Below are 19,590 nucleotides of genomic sequence, written 5' to 3'. Positions count from 1 at the left end.
AGTATTGCTCAGCAATATAGTAAAACACAGATATAATCACATCCTGTACAAATAATCATTTTACATTATTAATACTTATTATTATTATTATTATTATTATTATTATTGTTGTTGTTGTTATTATTATTATTATTATATATTTTTTTATTATTGTTATTATCATTATTAGTATTATACGTTTGAATACATTGTGTCATAGGAGTTTGGATACTTTGTATCAAAGGAGTATTACAGCGATCATGACCGATTGTAACCTTTGCGAACTCTCGCGATACTGCGAGGCGGAAGACGGCAGATGAATCTTCCGTACTAGTCAAATGATGCTGGAGTCGCTTGTGTTGTGCAGCAACTAGGGACAGTTTCGGCAACAAGAGGAAAGCGAACAGTTTTCTATTCATTTAAAACAGGCGAGCGGGAGCTGCTACTCGTTTGTCTCCGACTGACGTGTTGTTTTTGTATGTTCGGCGGAGGATTAGTTGTTTTCATGTTGTGCAATTTCCAGTTTTTGCGTGAAGTACCACTGGCGAATCGCATCTGTTCGCCCGGAGGGTCATCGTCGACGACGGCACCCTCTGCTTCACCGTCAACTGTTTAGAAAATGACCGGAGAGAAGATCCGCTCCCTGCGCAAGGACCACAAACCGAGCAAGGAGGAGGATTTACTGGAGCCGGACGAGGAGGCGGCAACCGGGACGTTCACCGCAACCAAGACGAATAACAAGAGCAGAGCGAGTAAGATCTTCAGCAATCACAAGTTAATCAAGTCGCCATCCACGCAGCAGCAACAGCAACAGCAGCAACACCAGAATCAGCAGTCGCAGATAAATGCTAACACAAACACACTGTCAACGGCCGATGTCGTCGATGACAACAACAAAAACCCCATCATCCGAACCGGGCAAGACTTCCCAGTGCACGAGTGTGTGTTTAAAGGAGATGTCCGACGCCTGTCTTCGCTCATACGGACGCAGAACATCGCCCAGAAAGATGTCCATGGTGAGTCCACTAGCTGCTCATCACAGCAGCCCAGTAAATGACAGGATCTCTATAGCAAAACCCACCACAGTCCGCCCATTTCAGCGAGCGCACAAGCTCACTTTTATAGGCCAGCAGTCTCCAGCAGAAGTGCAGGTAGGCGAGGGCCAACACCTTAGGTCACTGGTTCCCAAAGTGGGGTCCGGAGACCTCCAGGAGGCCTTGAGAGGGTCTCCAAGTGGTCCCAGGCAAAATGAGGACTAGTCTAACTTCACTATGATTTAACACCCCATAGGTTAACACAATGAAAAATGTACAAGGATGGTTGTTTTGATCATAAGTTTCACTGCCCCCTCCCCACAGACACCAGTGCAATCCACTACTCAATCAGACAAAATTCTTCTCATAGGGTTCCTTGGGATGAAATCTTATGAAATGGGGGGTCTGTGGTCTAACATGGGTCTACAGTATGTTGGGGTTTCTTTGCATGAAAGACTTTGTGAGCCTCTGACTTACATCACCTCTTCTCCAAGGCGAAAAGCCCAGCCAAGTCCTCATCCACAATTTCCCCAAAGAAACCACCCTGACTGATCCTGGTTCTTTGGAGAAGCTTGCGTTTGTTCCTCTGGGGCGTCTGCAGCCGATCCACCTCACTCCCCGAAAACAAAAGACGAGGCCTACCCTCTGCTGACTGTGGCGAATGGAATGCCTTGAATGCGGTCCGTCTTATAGCTCAGTTCGAAGGCTTTGATGCAGTCAGGTGTCGGGACGTCCGCCTCGGTGTTGTTTTTGGAACACAAGCCTGTATTTTTTTTATGTTTTTTTTTTTTCCAAGAGTTTCTCCGACCCTGACGGCGGCCGGCATGGCCCAGTGGCATCGTTTTTTTGTTTACTCACCTATCAGTTCACCTTTCAGCGAGTGCAGGGCTGACGCCGAGCTCACCGGATCCACGAGAACAAGACCTTTTATAGTAAATATTCAGGAGTGGGAGTCCGCCTGGTTTCCCGTGTGAATGTGTAGTTGTCATATATTGACTTACGCTTTGCAGGTCTAGAAGAATAAATAAGGCAGTGTCGTTCTTCCCATCTGCCCAACATTAGTCATGTATTAAGCAGATATATCTAATGTAAAGTTTATGCATATACAGTAGCTGATGCTCTTCATCTGAGCTAAAGTGGCAGCACAGGGAGGGATTCATTGTCTTCCTTAGGGATATTTGGGCAGGGCAAATGGCAGTTGAAGGACACACACACACACACACACACACACTGGCTGGGATTCAACCTGTGATATTCTGGTTTGGGACAGCCTCTTGAACTACAATCCCATCCTTCTTCCTAACCTCAAGCCTACACTCCACATCCTTGTGGCCTGAAATGGCCTCTGTTGTGCCAATGCCCTCTCTGTGTGCAGTTTTATCCCAGTGTCCAGCGGGACGGCTGGCTAATCCCCAGCTTGAATTTTCACCCACATAAGGGTTTCTGCAGCGCGGGCCGGCTCGGCTCTGGACGGCTGCCCGCTCTCTCCAGCTGGAGGTCTGAGGCAGGAGAAGCTTGGTGGAGCTGATCTGGCTCTTTCTGGCTTCCTCTTCTTGAGGGATTCTCCGGTGCTTACGGGGCATTTTTCACATCCTGGGAAGAAAAGACGTGGCGTTACACACCCGATACACTTGTTATTTTCCCCCAAATGCACCTTTAGCATCTGACCCTTCTGTAGAAAAGATTTCTCACACCTTCTGTTGCGTCTAAACCTATCAGCGTTTAATTTGTGCCTCTCGACAAGCCATGCCCCCTCCTGCTAAATGCAACTGAGTTTTGGAGTGCAGTAGGGTAATTGCCTTTTAGGCGTGTAATATTTGTCATGGTAGTAGGCCACACACACACACACACACACACACACACACACACACTAAGCCTATGCCTTTCACACCACTTGCAATTTAGTGGATTATGCCTCTCAATTTAAACTGCAATTTCACCCTGAGTGTGATAGCTCAAAACACAAAGCGCTTGTCACAGGTATTACTTTTGTTTCTTACTGTGAGTAACAAAGACAGCCTATAATCTCTCTGTGTTTTTTTTCTTTGCCCGCTGCAGGAAACACACCCTTGCATCTCGCTGTCATGATGGGCCACAAAGGTGGGTAATGGTTACAGATGCGTGTCTGTGTTTTCGCCATTTTCTGTCCATCTCTCTCTGCCTTTCCATCTGTCTCTCTCTGATTGTCTGCCTGCCTTTGTTTGTCTCTGTCTGTCTGTCTGTCTGAGTTTATTTGTCTGTCTCTGTCTGTAATATTTTTCTGACAAAACACCGCCAGACGTTTATCACAGATCAGCACACAAAGCCCAGAAGGCAAGATGCTCATGCATGTATAAAGAGGTTGAGGTTGTGGATCTCTGCCTGGTCAAAAATGCGAGTGAACAGGAAACCTTTATTTTTTTTTTTTTAAACTTCCTTCCCTCTAATGCCACCAGATAAGCAGTGGTCTATGTCAGAACGGACTGTGTCTCCATTAGTGGGGATTAGATAATGATTACACTGCAAGAAAGAGGATCTTTTCAGTGGCTCCAGTCTCTCGCTGAGATTGATGTGGCACCGTTGGCAAACGCTGTAACAGATTGAAGATGGCAAAGAGGATAATTAGTTGAGATAAGAGAGGTCATTTTCAACTTTCATAATGTGTGCTCAGTGCATAGTGTTATCAGTTTTTGTCAGCTGTAATCTCTCTTGATGATGAGGTGGAAGTTATTGAGTAGGGTATGAATTAATCACAAAAAAGTGACTGCAAGTAAAAATGATGCTGATTTTTGGCATGTTTAATACTCATGATACAGTTTACACAACAGACCCTGGAATAACAGTTTAGAGCATAAGATGAATATGTTATGACCTCTCAGGGCTCTGTAGAAGCCTTTAGTACACAAATCTGTTTTCAGTTGAGTTACACCGGCTCAACTGAAAGCATGCCTGCGCATAAAATATTAATGCAGCGGCCCTTTTGTGAGTTGATGCCTACATTTAATTTCTCCAGGAGACTCAGAACATGCTATTGAAAAATTAATGCCCTTTTTTTTTTTTTGCAGAGGGCTCTCAGCGAACGATTGGAGCGTAGGGTTACTTGTGCTGCCTATTCCCATTTGTTTAGTGTCTGTCATTGGAGCATGGGTTTCAATTGATTCCACATTCGCAAAATTCAATTGTTGTCGCCGGAGTATAGGCCCTGTCACCGCCTATCACAAACTCTGTTAGTGGAGTATAGAAGCCTAGTGGCGGATGGGACGCTATGGCATTGATTGTGCTAATGAGGTAGCCTAGCTGTAGCTGGTGCGGCTGCCCCGTCCTCCAGGGATGCACTGGCCAGACATGCTAAAGGCTACAGCATGAGATCATAGTCTGGGTGTGGCAGCTCTGTTGGGATGGGAAGGACAAGAGGCACTCCCTTTGTGTGTGTGTGTGTATGTGTGTTGTGCACCAGACTACAGTGGTGCATGTCAATAGTCTGTTTGTGATGATGAGTCGCTGGCCAGTGATGTGATGATTGCTGTTTTTCCTGCTAGTCTCTCAAAGGAAAAATCCACCCTGAAACAGCACTGTTTAAAAACAACTGAGCGATGTACCTTGCATTTCTTGGTCCTTTTTGTTGTTTGGTGGGGTATTTTTCTTATTGCTTATTGCAGATAACTGGCCAAATATGATGTCACGTCAAGATACTTGCAGTACAGCTACAATGGAGTTTGATAGTAAAACAATTTTTCTGCTATCTAAAACATCAGCAATAAACATCAGGTTTTGGTGTCCGTTTCTAGACTCACCATTTTGCACCGACATTCAACAATCATACAGGGAGAAATCCATTGTAGAAGAGGCACAAATACCAATTTCTCCAGTAGGGAGACAGTAGCATCAGTAGACCAGAATGCAATGCAGCTGCAGCTTCCATCTTGGTGGATCTGTCATTGGTAGTGTACGCACTACAACGCCTTCTTTGATGGCTTTTGCAGAATGTGAACAACTGGGCACCGCATTGTTCTCTCTCCATGCTCATTTCTTTGTTGACTGTAAAAACTCACTGGACTGTTGCTGTCACTCTCTCCACCTACATGTAGAGAACCTCCTTCTCTAGGGTTTTCTTTTGAAAGTATTGCTGGGAAATCACTAGCTGAAGTGTACACAAGGCAGGTTGAGGGAAAGTGGGCGCAACAAAAAAGCAAACAATTCTTCACCACAAAATAACTCCTGCAATGCACTGAACATCACAGATTGATGATATCTAACAGTAGCCAAGGGTGGATTTTTCCTTTTGTAATGAATGCTTTTTCTGGAGGAGTGCTGTATGTGACACTTTGTTTCCATCAGGGACTGAATGCAATCTGTGGAAATTTGGATCTTGCAGGCAATACCAGCACAGTAAATATTTCACACTCAGTTTTGGGGCGACGCCACTGTCAAAGGCATGAGACGAAGCCTGTGTTCTGTTGCGTTCCCCTCCAAAGGATAGAAAATGAGCGCGTTTTCCTCGCGGCCGCCGGTCGTGACATCTGTTGCAGTGCTTACTTGGCCACAAAGATAAGCCGGCGTGTGCCAGCCAGGCAGAGTCAGCGTACATTTCCAGTGCAACGACGCACAAAGTGTATTTTATCAGGTCGTCACTAAAAAAAGAGCAGTTTTAGGATCGAGAAAGCCATTTTGTGGATGTGCTCAGCCTCTGTTGAAACGGGGGGGTGGGGGGGCGGGGGGACTTCACAGCCTACGGAGCCTCTTGACAAGTGTCCCATCTGCAGCCGATGCACGTAGTGTAGCGTGAGGGCATTAGATTAGCGCACCATTCCTCCATCCTGCTCTCTCCCTCTCTCTCTCCCTCCCTCTCTCCCCTGTCAGATTGGCGTTTGGCTCGGTCAGGAGCCGCGCACAGCTGCCGCACATACAATCAGCACACAGACCCACGGGGGACTCGGGTTTTATCAATACTTTCACGACTTGCAGATCAGATTGAAACGGAAAGCAGGCTATGGCTAATGAGTTATAGGCAAAATGTTCATGTGTCGAGGCAGCTATTTTCGATTCAAGTTAATGCCCAGCAGTTGTTTTGTTTTTTGTTTTTTTTGCCAGGGATCCTGTAAGGAAAGCACCAACTCTTAACAACGGTTTTAGTTGCTCTGCTATTGAAAGGGGAAATCTATTCTAAATCATAATTTACATCTCACTCCTGTGATCATGCACCGCTCAGTCTAGATTTAGGAATGTGAGCGAGTTGTCCCCAAGTTAGAAATCAGGAAGCCACGACTCTTTTGATGATGTTTATTTAAAGATTCCCTGATGCCACTAAACAGTCAGCTAGCTCTGCTGGTGTCCACACACAACAGCCATTACACAGTATGATAGTGTCTAACTGTAAATGACAACATATTTGATGTAGGCAGATTTTCTGCTTCATGACGACTACCACTACAGTGAATTGTTCCATCCACATAAGCAATGAATTGTTCATCCTGATGTCAAAGCTCAAACAATATGACAAGATCTAACTGTTAATGACAACCTAGATTTCTTTTTTATGCTTGGATTTTTATGGAGATGAAGGCTTTCATAATTTCAGGATTTCTGCTTCATAAATATTACCACTACAATGAACTGTTCATCTGGATGTTGAAGCTCAAACAAACATTCTCCAAAGTCAGTTTACATTTCATTGTCAGTGGAGCAGCTTTGTCTCTTGTTTGTTGATGATGTTGAAGATTAGGGGCTTGGCGCTCTGGATTGTGGCTTCGGGACAGAAGTGTTTATGTTCACAGATATTGATCAAACTGTCAAAGTTCATAGGGAATCAGTTTTAGGATGGCTTTTTACCTAGATAATGTCGCTCTCACCTAGCAGTAGTAGCCTGTATGGCTGCACAGGAGAGTAATTATACGCACATCACGTAGGTGCAAGGCTATCAGAAAACTGTGTCAATGAAAGGAGGAGTAACGCCTGCACACTTGCTCCATGCCACAAAAGTTTAATAGTGACAACGTTTCGATCCTACAGCACAGTCAATTGAAAACATACTGAAATTGTCTATTGTAGTTCCCAAATTGCAGATGGCTGCAGTCATTTCTCTAGAGGGTGAGGAGTTTCAGTTTCAAAATCCTTGGCCTACAAATTGAGTTGCACTTCAGGAGAAAGCCTTTCATTTAAGTCAAGCGGGGCAGATCCTAAACACTGGAACCCTGCTCATGCAATTTTTGAGATATATTTTAAAGTATGGAAAACTCCTTTTCCCTGGAACGCCAAGCCCAGACCTGAAGCTAGCAGCTTTGAATCATAGGAAACATGTCGTGTCTGTTCAGTATATGGTTATGTAATGTATATTTGCTGAATGTTGTCATTATTTTTACACAATCACTGGATTCAGCAGGGTGAGATATAGGTCAGAGGGTTGGGTTAATGCAAGACGGAGTGCTTGTGCATTTAGCCGCCAGCGTTTTCTCCACGTTAACCTCTGTTATCAGCCGCTCCGGCACGCAGCGGGCTAATGCAGCGCTCACATGCACGGACATTTGCTTTCTCTCTTCTGCAGATGCAAGGCTTTTTAGCGAGCTGCAACACAGCTGCAACCACCCTCGTCTGGTGCCAACACAACTTATATTTCATTGAAGCATACATTATGGCCAATATTAACCACTCTGTCTGAAGTGGTCAGCCCATTGGCAATATTCGACACATAACATGCAGAACACTTCAAGTAAAATTAGCTAGAAATTAAAGCAGAAAGCGCATGCAGGCTCGGCATAGGCCAAGGCTTTGAACACTGGCTGCTCCCCTGGTGTGAACACAATGAAATCCCACTGGGCTTTTGGGTCTTTTTTTCAGGTTTATTTCCACCGGCAACAATGCTTCCCATGCTCCCACCTTGAAGCCAACTGTACATTGCAGCTTTGGAGTTGTGCTGATAATTTCTGTAGAATATAACCGCTTTAGGTGCCGTCCCAACTTAAGCATTTCTCTTTATTTGCTTGTAATTACACTCTCGGGATACCCATGCTGCTCTTTGTTGAATGTATAATATGTTTAATTGGGAAGACTTTCAAAATGTATTCCTCTTTCCATAAAGAATGCATGAGACCCTGGCCTGGTCGTCATTAATAAAACATAGTGGGTATGTAGATCAGGTGGGTGATGTGGCATGTTAGACTATGGGACAATGTCACTAAGGGTTGGATATGTCCTCTCTTCAATAGACAATAGGTTATTTTTTAAAATCTTATCTTACAACACTAGTTCTTGACACCGAAACCTGAGGTTCTGTGAGCATATCACTTGAGGCAGTTTTTTAATAGCATTGCCACTGATGTTTGGCAGAGCAACAAGTCTGAACATGAGAGCCATTACCATTTTGAATTTGTTCAGACGACAAATAGGGCTTGTCCAAAGGCCTGCGATGAAAGAAAGACAGTATTGTCCAACAATACACAAGAGCACCGTGTGGCTTTTGTTGCCCTAAATGATCAGAGTCGTCCTTTGAAACGCCTGGCCAGACAGCAGTGATAAGGCCCAAGTTCCTGCCACATTAAGTGACCTAGATATCCACTCAACAACAGACTGTTTAGCGGTTCCACTTAGCCTATGCTTTGCATATGAACCGCTGTCAATGCATATTGACCCGCCTGTTTGGCACCAGACTTTGACCGCTTCTGCCCTGCGCTGGGTTGTACAGAAGCCACCATTTTAATTAATGATGTCACGACAAAACTGACAGCTGAGCTGGAACAACAAGCTCCATTTTGGCTCACTGTAGTTTGTTGACACGGTGCCCAGAAAGTGGAGGGATTCTGTATCACACTCACTGCTGATCTTCCCATAGAAAAGGGATAAGACCCTGGCTGTTTTCCCACTGACAGAATAGCAAGCAGACTTCTGACAGTTACTCCACAGAATCCCAGGGGACGTACGTTGTGATCTTTGACATTTTATTCCTCAGAATCCTTCCTTCCTTTTAGAGCAGTATAGATTGTATGCTGCTCAAACTCGTATAGTAGTAGGGACCATATGGCCCTTTGGTTAACAGTTTTATTTTCATCTCAATCCTACACACAGTCTGTCCCTCCATAACGCCAGGCTTAAGTTTAGATCATTGATCAAATGCTACAGCAAAACTTCTGTCATACCTATTTAAAGCTAGTAGCCTGCACCATCAGAATATACTGCAAAGTTGTCGGATAAGTGGAATAAATGTATTAAATCTATAGCAAAACGTGACAGTGTTTGAGCAGGACAGCAGAGAAGATGGAAGTGAAGCCAGGAGGCACCACAGACGTTTCATTTTTGGTTGTGTTCCCTCGGGAAGGCAAGTCGAACACAAAATTAGAGCTCGTTATGACACGGGCACAGTGTTGGCATGGAGTTAAAATTAGTTTCCCTGGCATTTTTGTCTGTTTGATGGGGTGCTGCTGAGTTTGAATTAAATGCTTGTATCGCCATGGCAACGTCAGGAGAGCTGACAGGAAGTAGCTCACGGTAAATGTGGGATGTTTACTCATCAGTATCAACTTCCCTGAGGCACCAGGATATAGTAAATAAAGTAACACAGAAGCACTTTTGTTTTTAAAGATTTTTGGGGGTTAGTTTGCTGTTGCCTGGCTGTACATTTGTGATGTAGAAGCAGTGCAGTTATCTTTGTTCTATGTTGTCGCCTTTTGTGTTGTGGTCGGTGTTTTGGATGTGCATTCACTACCTCCTTGCTGCTTTCCCTTGCTTTGCCTATGTCGTCATTGCAGATCCGCACAGGCTTTACTAGCGGATGTGGTGCAAATCAGATAAGCTATTGATGAATTGTCCGTTAGGCGAGACATCAGAACTTAGGCTACTCGCCCACACTGGCGCTGTCCTCATCTTTGTACTCCCTAGCTCTGTTTAATGACCTTTAATAAAGGCCATTTGAGTGAATTACTATCTCTCTCTGTCTATCCACCTGTTTATCTGTCTCTCTTTCTGTCTCTAGCCGGTCTAGTTGCCAGAATCCTAGGATGCCGGCCCAAGCTTTGAAGAGTCGTGCAGTCTTGTTTTTTTCAGTTAAGAACTATCTCCACAATTAAGCCGCATTTATCGCTCCGCAAACTAGAAAAAAGTCATTTGTACTTTTATTTCCTCTCACCTAAACTGCTGCAACTCTTGTTATTCATGCCTTAATCAAAAGTGTCTCCACTGCCTCCCGCTGGTGCAGAATGCAGCAGGCAGGATTTTAACTGGTGCTAAGAGACAGAAAAAATCACCCAATTCTGGTATCACTTCACTGGTTACCAATTAGCTTCAGAGCCACCGTTGAGACTTTGCTGATCATTTTTAACACACAGATAGGTTTGAACCCAGTTAAATCTCTGACCTGTTAACCCCTTATGAGTCTGAGCGCAGCCGTAGATCCCTGAGCAGCGGCCTTCTGGTCATTCCTAAATCTAGACTTAGGACTAAAGGAGACTTGGTGTTCGCCATCAGAGCGCCTACTCTTTGGGATGCCCTCCCATTGCTACAGCCATGTTTTTATGTAATGATGCTTCCCCTGCCACTGCTGTATCTTTGTTTTTGCGGCTGTCCTTTTCTTGTGTAACCACGTTTCTGTGTCCTTTGTTCATCTTGATTGTGAAGCGCTTTGTAAACTTTTTTTTAGAAAAGCGCTGCGCAGGTAAACTTATCATTATCATTTACGTTATCATCTGTCTCTCTGTCTGTCTGTCTTTCTCACAGAGTGCGCCCATCTGCTGCTGGCCCACAATGCACCGGTGAAGGTGAAGAACGCTCAGGGATGGAGTCCCCTCGCCGAGGCCATTAGCTACGGAGACCGACAGATGAGTAAGCATCCGTGACTGACGATGCACTGAGAGCGCAGGGCGTGGAAACCCCGCCCCTGCCACTTCCTCAGACTTAGACGATGATTCTCGGCCAGCTCACTTATCGAAAACAATCTAGCTTGAATTGGTTTCAAGGGGGCAGTTTAGCTTTCACAGGCAGCTTGATGCACTGCTTGTGTGAAAACGGCGAAGGGAGGGGATAAAACAGACAGATCAACAGATGCAAATCAACAAATGCCTCTGCACATTCCTCCACGTCATTGCCTCCCAGTGTGGCCGTGAAGCAGAGCTGCCCCCCTTTGTCCCCGAGAGAGAGAGAGAGAGGGGACATTCCTCAAGGCTCTCTGGCTTTTGTACTCTGATGAAAGGCAATTCATTAGATGTTCCTCTCTCTCCTCATAGGCTGGTTCCTGTCAGGCCCCTCTCTTGCCCATTTTCCACCCACAGTCACAGCCCAGCTTAAACTGTGATTAAACAGCCCCTGGAATGTATTATGTTTTTAAAAAGAGAGGAGTTTCATTCCAAAATGACATGTCCACCATGACTAGTGACGTCACCCTTTATAAAATGATCAATGACACAAAATTAAAGCCAATCTTGGTAGTTTTTGCGGGATGGTAGGTAATGGATGGAGTCCTTGGCTGACAAATTGCGAACACTTTTGCAGCGTGGCACTCCTGTTTTAGACATATTGAATGATGAACCTCTGGTAATGAGTTTTTCCAAAAATTGATTTATAGTGCTTTGGAAATGAACTCTTCCTTTCCATCTTATCAGTCGTAACACCCCCCTTCCCTCTTTCGAATCTTTGTGTTAGACTTTTGAGTAAAGTGCAAAGTGTTTTGACACTCTCTGGCATATTTTTACATGGAAACGTGCATTTTGCCCAGTCTTTCTAAAGCTCTTGACATGCTGGTCATGGGAACAGGGAGGCATGAAAACAGGTTTTGTTGTCCTACGTGGTTGAGCTTCATAGGGAGCGTCACAGGGGTCCCGCAGCCTGGGACCGAACCCTGACCCTCCCAAACTAGACAGCTGCTGTGCTCCCTCTGTTTTGCATCTTATTTTCCACAAGAAGAGACATTGAAACACACAAAATGGGTGTCAGTCAGCAGGTGGTTAGTTTAAATCGGCTATATCAAAGTAATTATTGAATGACCTAATGAATACCGGATTAACGGGGGAATGCCTCAAGCATGTATCAAAGCCGCTTTTCTTCTCAGGTTCACTGTGTTCTGGCCTTGTGAACTTGTGTGGGCCACAGCAGCGGTAGGAGTCCTGGCAGCATCACCCGTTTTCAGCTGACTGGCCATTCTCACACTCGAGGAACACTGGGTCTCAGATCCTAAAAACCCCTGGCCGCCTCCTACTCCTCCCTGGGCCGGCTTTGATTTTTCTGGAGAGGCCAGATGAGAGGTTTGCCCCTCCTCTGCACCCGCTGGGTCAAAACCAAGAAGCTTCAGATGTAGCCATTGTAGAAGTCCCACTTTTTACCGCAAACTTGTTGAACTCCGACCGCACTTTTGATCCCTCACCAAGAGGAATTATCTGGAAAAATTCAGTTTTGCTCTTATTTCAGCAGATAACATTAAACTTTAATGATAGGAAGTTGGGTCAGTGCAGCAGCAAATGGTAATGGGATACAGCACAGAAATATAGCAATATAGCAAATCGATGTTGTATAAACACAGTGCAGTCAACACTCTTAACATGTTAAAGGAAAAAAAACACATAAGCTATTGTTGATGTACCTTGCATTTTGTTGTTTGAAGGTGTATTTTTCTTATTTCCGTGGATGACTCGTCAAGTGTAGATGACATGACATCAAATCTAGATATTTCCAGCGGAGTTGCAATGGGATTTAATAGTGTAAAAACTCTGAAAATTGGTAAACGTCAGGTTTTGGTGTCAGTCCCTCATAATACAAGAGCAAGGGCTTCTTTGCACCGACGGGCACCGACAACAATCATACAGGGAGAAATCCATCACAGAAGAGGCAGAGATACCAGTTTATCCACTGACAGTAGCCTCAGTAGACCAGAATGCAATGTAGTCACAAGACGTGTATTTTGAGTGATGCAACTTGCTTTTTCTTGGCTGGAAAGCTCTAGCTCTCTTTGTTCAGAACTCTGTTCGCCTGCTTTTAGTTCTTCTTTGAATCTCCAAATTACCTCTATTACCACAGCTACAGTGAATCACCCTGTTTCCCAGCATTTCACTCGGAAACAGCTGATCCTGCACATTGTAAAACGATTGGACTTGGCCTGGCCTTATATAGTTTTACCTGGCTGCCATTATGGCATGAGAGGAGAGGGGTGAGGGCAACTGTGGCTGTTTTCCCTGTTCAGCGCAATAAACGTTGAGTCCTTTTATAGGGTTAGCCTAGCAAAGCACTGCCTAGCAGTTCTGCAATATGAGCTGACTCAGCGCTTGTCAGGAGTGTGTGAGGGAAGTAGGGACCTAGGAGCTTTGTTTGCTTTGCTGGCATGCTAATGTCCTGGCCAGTAAAAGCACTGAAAGCTGCTAGCATTACATTTATGTAGGAGTAGAGGTCTGGATTTCAGCAGTTCTCAATGAGTGTTGTCAGTCTAGTGTAAGTGGTTCTTTATTAAACAAACAGTCTGTTGAGTGTGATTAGCTGAAAACTTTAGCTCAGGGTTGTTGCTGTGTTATTCTTAGCCCGTGCTTCTGATTCCTCCTAATTCGATGTCAACCCTTATTTGTTCTAATTTGACGTATAATTTGTCAACTCAGTTTTGTCACTGATGGCTGAACATCTGAGCAAGGAGGCAAAATGTGGCTTGGAAATAGACTTTGTCATGTGTTTTGTTCAGGAAGAGCTATTTCTGTCCTCAGTTGCCTTCTCCTCACACAGCTGTGTTGTCAGCTTCATGAGCTCATCTGAAGGCCGTCACAGTCGTGTTGGTGTTTATTAGACAGGGAACTATTTTTCCATGTGGGTGTCAGACAGTAACGGGCTTGGTGCTTGGCTGTCAGGTATGGGAGTAGACCCAAGGCTAGCTGCCGAAAACCGTAGCTTGAGCTAATCTGAATTTCAGCAGGTAGTACTTTGAATAGTGGTGTGAAAGCTAAGCACCGTAACATATGGACCTTAACTAAGAAGATATGGTTTTGCTTTTGGTTTTTTATAACTAGCTTTTGGTTTTTTATAACTAACTGTCAAAAGAAAAAGCCTTTACTTGCACTGTCACTAATTTCTCATAATTAATATTTTTTTCTCTATATTCAGAAGGCCTAGTCTGTCTCATAAGATCTCCACTGTCTCTTCCGTTCCTCCTTGCCTTAGCCTCAGTTGGGATAATATTTGCCTACTATCTAAATCATCATGATAATGTGTTAAAAAAATTTATGTTTTTGTTGCTTCCTATCCTTTCATGATATCAAAGCCACCAAATGACTCTCATTTAGATGTTTAGCATAGTTTTCGGCACACTGTAACCCTGTGGCTATGAACTTATCCAAAAGGAAGCTTTCTTGTTTTTAAGGCCATGGTTAATTATCAAAGTCTGGACTTCAGTCGGGGGAAACATGGCAGCGTTATATTTGTCTTCAGAAGTTCCGGGTCAGGCCAGGTGACCCAGGACCTGATCTGTGGGAAATTATCACCAAGCACCGCTAGACAAGCCCTAATAGATTTTCATTGTCTAGTCAGTTTGTCTACTCTTCCAGCCACTTTGGCAGGTAAACAACCATTGTTTGAGGATTCCTTTCTATTCTGAAAGTCTATTTGTCCTTCGCTTGTATTACAGGCCTGGTTTAATGCCACTAGGGATGGTCAATACAGGCAAAACTAATATCACTATAATCATGAGAAATTATTTCTTTATCGATATATAACAATACTGCTAACACATCCAAAATCACATGTTAACTAATCAAATTGATGTTCATCATTTTCAACTGCATTGTATTATAAAGTATGATAAAACTGAAATTTTCAGTTCCCCCTAATTTGTCAAATCAAATTTGCTTTTTATCATTAATATAGACAATAGAATTGTTTATCAGGGTAACTCAATATCATTATTTCACAACAGTATTCTATTGAAAAACGATGAACAATGATTATTGTCTTGTATTATTATGTTGTGTATTGTATTATTGCCCGGCTCTAAATTCAGAGAGGCCTGCCTGTCTTACTGTTAGCAAATCATAGCTTCTATCAAACAGCGACCCTGCAGCTTACCTGTGTCAATATATTGACACAGTTTTGTTGTGACTATTCTCAAATTCTTTGAAACTGGCCAGCAGCAGTTGTCCAGTCACGCCAAGACCTGATTATTAAATGGTTGGGCTTTGTGCTGATACAAAGACTGTTCGAACAACATTGTCCTAACTCTGTCTCTGTCCATTAGTGTGTAGGGGTGAAATTGCTGAGATCACTCACCTAATTAATGCCAGGAAAATGCCCTAATCAGTATCGGGGCGACTTTGTGCCAACGTGGCGAGAGTCGGCTTGGTTTAGCGTGGAAGACGGTGTGTGTGGTCCCTCTGTGCCCGTGTTCGCTGGGTGGTCCGTGGGCAGATGGTGAGCTTGTACTCCCTTTCCTGCGCTGCTGAGAGGCGGCGAGGATCAGGAGGAGCCCCCATCCGGAGCCTGTCCACACTCATTAGGCAGCCGGGCCACAAAGACACCCTCGCCCCGTGTTCGCGTCAGTGTGCATTGGTGTATCTGCTTGTGTGTGTGTGTGCCTGTGTTCTCATTTGGCCTAGTTTTAGCGTCAGCACTGAGTCCCCAGCCCCCTGTGCGCTCCCCTGAGCCCGGTGGGGCGCACCAGTTAGACAACATGAACAACATGTTTGTGTACGTCAACTCGACACGTGCATACAGGAGCTCCCTGCATGCAATGACTGAGGCATATATCCACTATTCCTTTTAGTCCCATTATCTGCCTTCACTTGAAGTGTAGGATGATCTGGGTTGTCACAAGCTGAACATTTTTTTTTTTTTTTTTGCCTCTGTTTCCATTAGTCTATAATTGGCACAGAATGTTGTCATTTAATCCTCCCCGGCTCCCTCAAAGCAGCACAATTAGCTCTACTGAGCAACTGATGCCCCCACTCCCTCATAAACACCCCTAAAGCTTAAATAAACGCTTGGGTGTGGCTCCCTTTTTTTTTTTTTCTTTAGCCTTGTTACTCCTATAAAAACAAGCAAGCCTCTCGCACGCAGCCAGCCAATGGGCTAAATCGCTGTGAAAGCTTGTTAATCTGGACCGTCGTGGTTAAAAGTCTCCTGTGAGTATGTGGCTCCCCCAGGTCATTAAGGAGCTTAAAGGCGCACCTCATTAGCGGGCAACTTTATATGTTCATCTCCCGGACTCGATCCCTTTGAACTTCCTGGAGCATTTTGATCCCTGCAGGCGGTGCGCTGGGATTGGCCCGATGCAGCCGGGAGTGTCCTATCTGGCTGCAGGGAGTCAGCGTATCTCTGAACCAGCTGCTGCTGTTACTGTGTGTGGACTTTCTGTTCCTTTGTTTACAGCACACATCTCAGTGTTGGTGTGATTTGTGTAGTGTGATGCTTTGTTACAGCTGTTACAGTCATGACATACATACACACCACATGCATAGTCTGTATTCCTATACTTGTGAGGACCTTGTACAGAATGAAATACAACTTCCGCACACTTGAAAATTGCCTGAGCTAGACAATCCATCACAGTAAACATGGGGCCTTAATTTGGTTTTGTCAGAGTTTCTGTTCTGTCGTTATGTCATCGTGCTGAGTTGAGTGTTTTCATGTCAAAGCACGCATTGCATTACACTCTGCTTACTGTCAGTCGCCTGACACCCACAAAAAGAAATGGAAGTCTCCTCCAGGAAATAATCCCTCAAAACATGCCGCCTTACAAACTTTACTGTCACATCCTTTTTATTTAGGGTGTCTTTGTTAGCCGGGACAGCAGTTACTTTCAAGCCAGGTTTGCCACTGTAAAAATGAGTAAATAGTACAAAATGTAATTGCATATGGCATGCATTGCAAAATGAATGAGGGAAATGTAAACTAGACAAAGACAGTAGTAATTGGACTATAGCTCTCAATGACACTGGTATTCTCATTTAACTCAAAACCCAAGTCCTAACCCTAAACTTACCTTAACCTTCTTAACCTTACCCTAACATAAACCTAATCTTAATTATAACTCTAGCAGCACACACACACACACACACTGCAGTCTCATTCAGACGTTGTAACAATCCCTCCTCTTCATTTCAGCACTTAGAAAAAGCCAGTCATCATTGATGCTTTTGATCTCACCTCTGCGTCTCTTTTTCTCCCTCTCTCTGTTTCTCTCTGTCCTTCAGTCACAGCGCTGCTGAGGAAGCTGAAGCAGCAGTCCAGGGAGAGTGTGGAGGACAAGAGGCCCAAGCTGCTGAAAGCCCTGAAAGAAGTGCGCAGTCCTCTACTTTGCTGTCTGCTCTCTGTTCTCTCTAATGCTGCTGCCCCTGTCATCCTATTGCCACCCTTCTCTTCCCCAGTCATAGGCTTTTCTCACTTATCATTCTCCTCCTCTCCTCTCCTCTCCTCTCCTCTCCTCTCCTCTCCTCTCCTCTCCTCTCCTCTCCTCTCCTCTCCTCTCCTCTCCTCCTGCTCTCCTCTCCTCTCCTCTCCAAATGAACTCTAGCAAGCTGTCCCAGTGGCTGCTGCTGCATGCAGTGAAAGCACACACACACACACACACACACACACACACACACACACACACACACACACACACGGTCAGATGTACAAATGCACATCCACAGATACAGACAGTTTCACAGACCCACAAGTATAAACATCCCTCCCAGAGCCAGTCAAGTTAGTCATTTATTCACTAATTACTGTCATCACAACAAAGCAGACCCGGGAGGGACAGTCGTGAACAGGACACGCACACACACACAGACACACACACAAAGTGTTCAGCTGCTCCAACTCTCAGACATGTGTTCAACACTAAAAGGAGCCCCCCGGTGCTGTTGTGGCTGTCTGGCCTGACGTCACACACAGAACATCACACACACACACACAGTAAACATTTAAGCGCCTGCAGACTGACAGACAGGCTGTTCTGAGTGCCTTCCAGTGCTGGCATGACGTTATCGAGGCCAAACTGTAGGCGTAATCATCTGGAGCCGTTGGCACAGAGCACTGCCAGGTCAGCTGAGCCCCACTTCCCCCCTCCCCCCCTCCCCCAGGAGAGTTAGGGAGCAAGGAAACAAGTGGCAGAGAGGAAAAGGAGAAACACTGTGTGGAGGACAGTGTTGGGGGCAACGTGTTAACAAGAGATGCGTTACTGTAATCACATTACTTTTTCCTGTAACGGAGTAAAGTGAGGCATTACTGCTCCAATTTCAGTAATCACTGAAAGGTCAGTATTTATCGGCTCAATGAACACAAGTAAGCCTAGTGCAATCGCTTTAGGGTGTAACGCAAAAGTAATATAACAAGTAGTGTAACTAATTACTTTTCTTGGGGGGGATATAACAACCCCAACACTGGTGGAGGATAATGCTAAGTTCAATGAATGTATTTGTATATAATCAGAATCACTTTAAGATGAACAATAAAGGTGCCAGAGAAAAATAAAACAAAATAATATAACATAAAAAAGGCAAGAACAAATTCTGTAACACCCTGTGTGTTTTAAAGAGGTCACTGAAAAGATGCCACCATTTTTCCAGTGCCCAGGGGCCCGGACGCAAATACCCAGCCAGTGTTAGTCCTGAATGTAGTCTTCTGTACCGGTCCTGGCCCGACGGTCAGCCCGCCCCGCGCTGCTCAGACACACAATGATGCGATCCTTCCTGGGTGATGCAGCTGAGATGTCAGAGATTGATTTTTCTCTGCATTATCATCATCATCATCATCTCTCAGGGATTATATAGATCTGAGAAGCCATGATGCTCTTCCAGCATTACATCATCATCACTGAAAGAGGGATTGAGACGACCAGCGATGATGATGAGATGAATTTATGAATGCTATCTATGCTTTTTTTTTTAAGTAAATAAAAAAAAAAAGCTGCTTGCCACCAGGCTGTCCACACACTTAGTTTACCCTGATAATGGCATATAGACTGAAACACTTTGGTACACTATTTTTTTTCCACCTCACAAAGTTGTCTTTTTTATTGTTTGTAGAATGACCCGTTTCTCTTTCTTTGTTCCATATACAAGGCATTGCCAGTTGTCAGTATTATAATTTTCTGTTTCCCAAAGAGCTTTTAACATGAGCAACTATTCAGCATTTTAATGATCTAGAGCTCTGCATGTCTTCTTCTTTTCTTTTCTCCATCTTATTCTCATTTATACAATTTTACTTGCGATTTACTTTTCTTTCTCTTCATTTGCAGCTTGGAGACTTTTACTTGGAGCTTCACTGGGACTTCCAAAGCTGGGGTGAGTCAGCTTTCCCCTTCTGCTATCCCACAATCAAGAGGTGGACAGACAGAAAACACTCCCAGACTGTCTGTTTCACAGACATTATCCACACTGGAAAATGGCCTGTGTGTCCTAGATAAGGAGTTTAGTCTGAAATACCAATACATGGGTGTGTTGAAGAGGAAAATGTGACGGAATATGTCAAAGTCCACGAGCGCTGTCGGTGTCAGAAGGCCATCTGGTTAATAAGGAAACAGTTGTGAGAGGTTGTTTACCTGGCGCCCTGAGGGTGATGCACTGTGGGAGTGGCCAGTGGCTACATGCTGAAGAGCGCTCCCCCTGGTGGCTGTGGATAGACATTACCGCCTTCCAACGTGGATGTTCTTCCTGACATGCATGCT

General features: G+C 44.5%; 1 protein-coding gene across 2 annotated transcripts in view; it reads left to right on the top strand.

Annotated features, from left to right (window-relative positions):
* Positions 1-352: 352 nt before the first annotated feature.
* The window catches only part of LOC139645807 (ankyrin repeat domain-containing protein 13C), a 36,672-nt gene continuing 17,434 nt past the window's right edge, over positions 353-19,590 (top strand). Inside the window, exons 1-6 of one of the 2 annotated variants that reach the window (XM_071521649.1) lie at positions 353-785; positions 894-995; positions 3,072-3,113; positions 10,695-10,799; positions 17,129-17,214; positions 19,162-19,207. In XM_071521649.1, coding sequence (XP_071377750.1) covers positions 599-785; positions 894-995; positions 3,072-3,113; positions 10,695-10,799; positions 17,129-17,214; positions 19,162-19,207 — 568 coding nt within the window. In that variant the 5' untranslated portion in view covers positions 353-598. Of the gene's footprint in view, positions 996-3,071; positions 3,114-10,694; positions 10,800-17,128; positions 17,215-19,161; positions 19,208-19,590 lie in introns of both variants that reach the window. The other variant, XM_071521648.1, reaches the window with a different exon arrangement.

This window comes from Centroberyx affinis, unplaced genomic scaffold (genome assembly GCF_046629955.1).
Source record: "Centroberyx affinis isolate AG114_WGS23_722 - 3 ecotype Tasmania unplaced genomic scaffold, CSIRO-AGI_Caff_v1 ptg000910l_1, whole genome shotgun sequence".
NCBI lineage: Eukaryota > Metazoa > Chordata > Actinopteri > Beryciformes > Berycidae > Centroberyx > Centroberyx affinis.
This window is presented reverse-complemented; position numbering and strand designations above follow the sequence as displayed.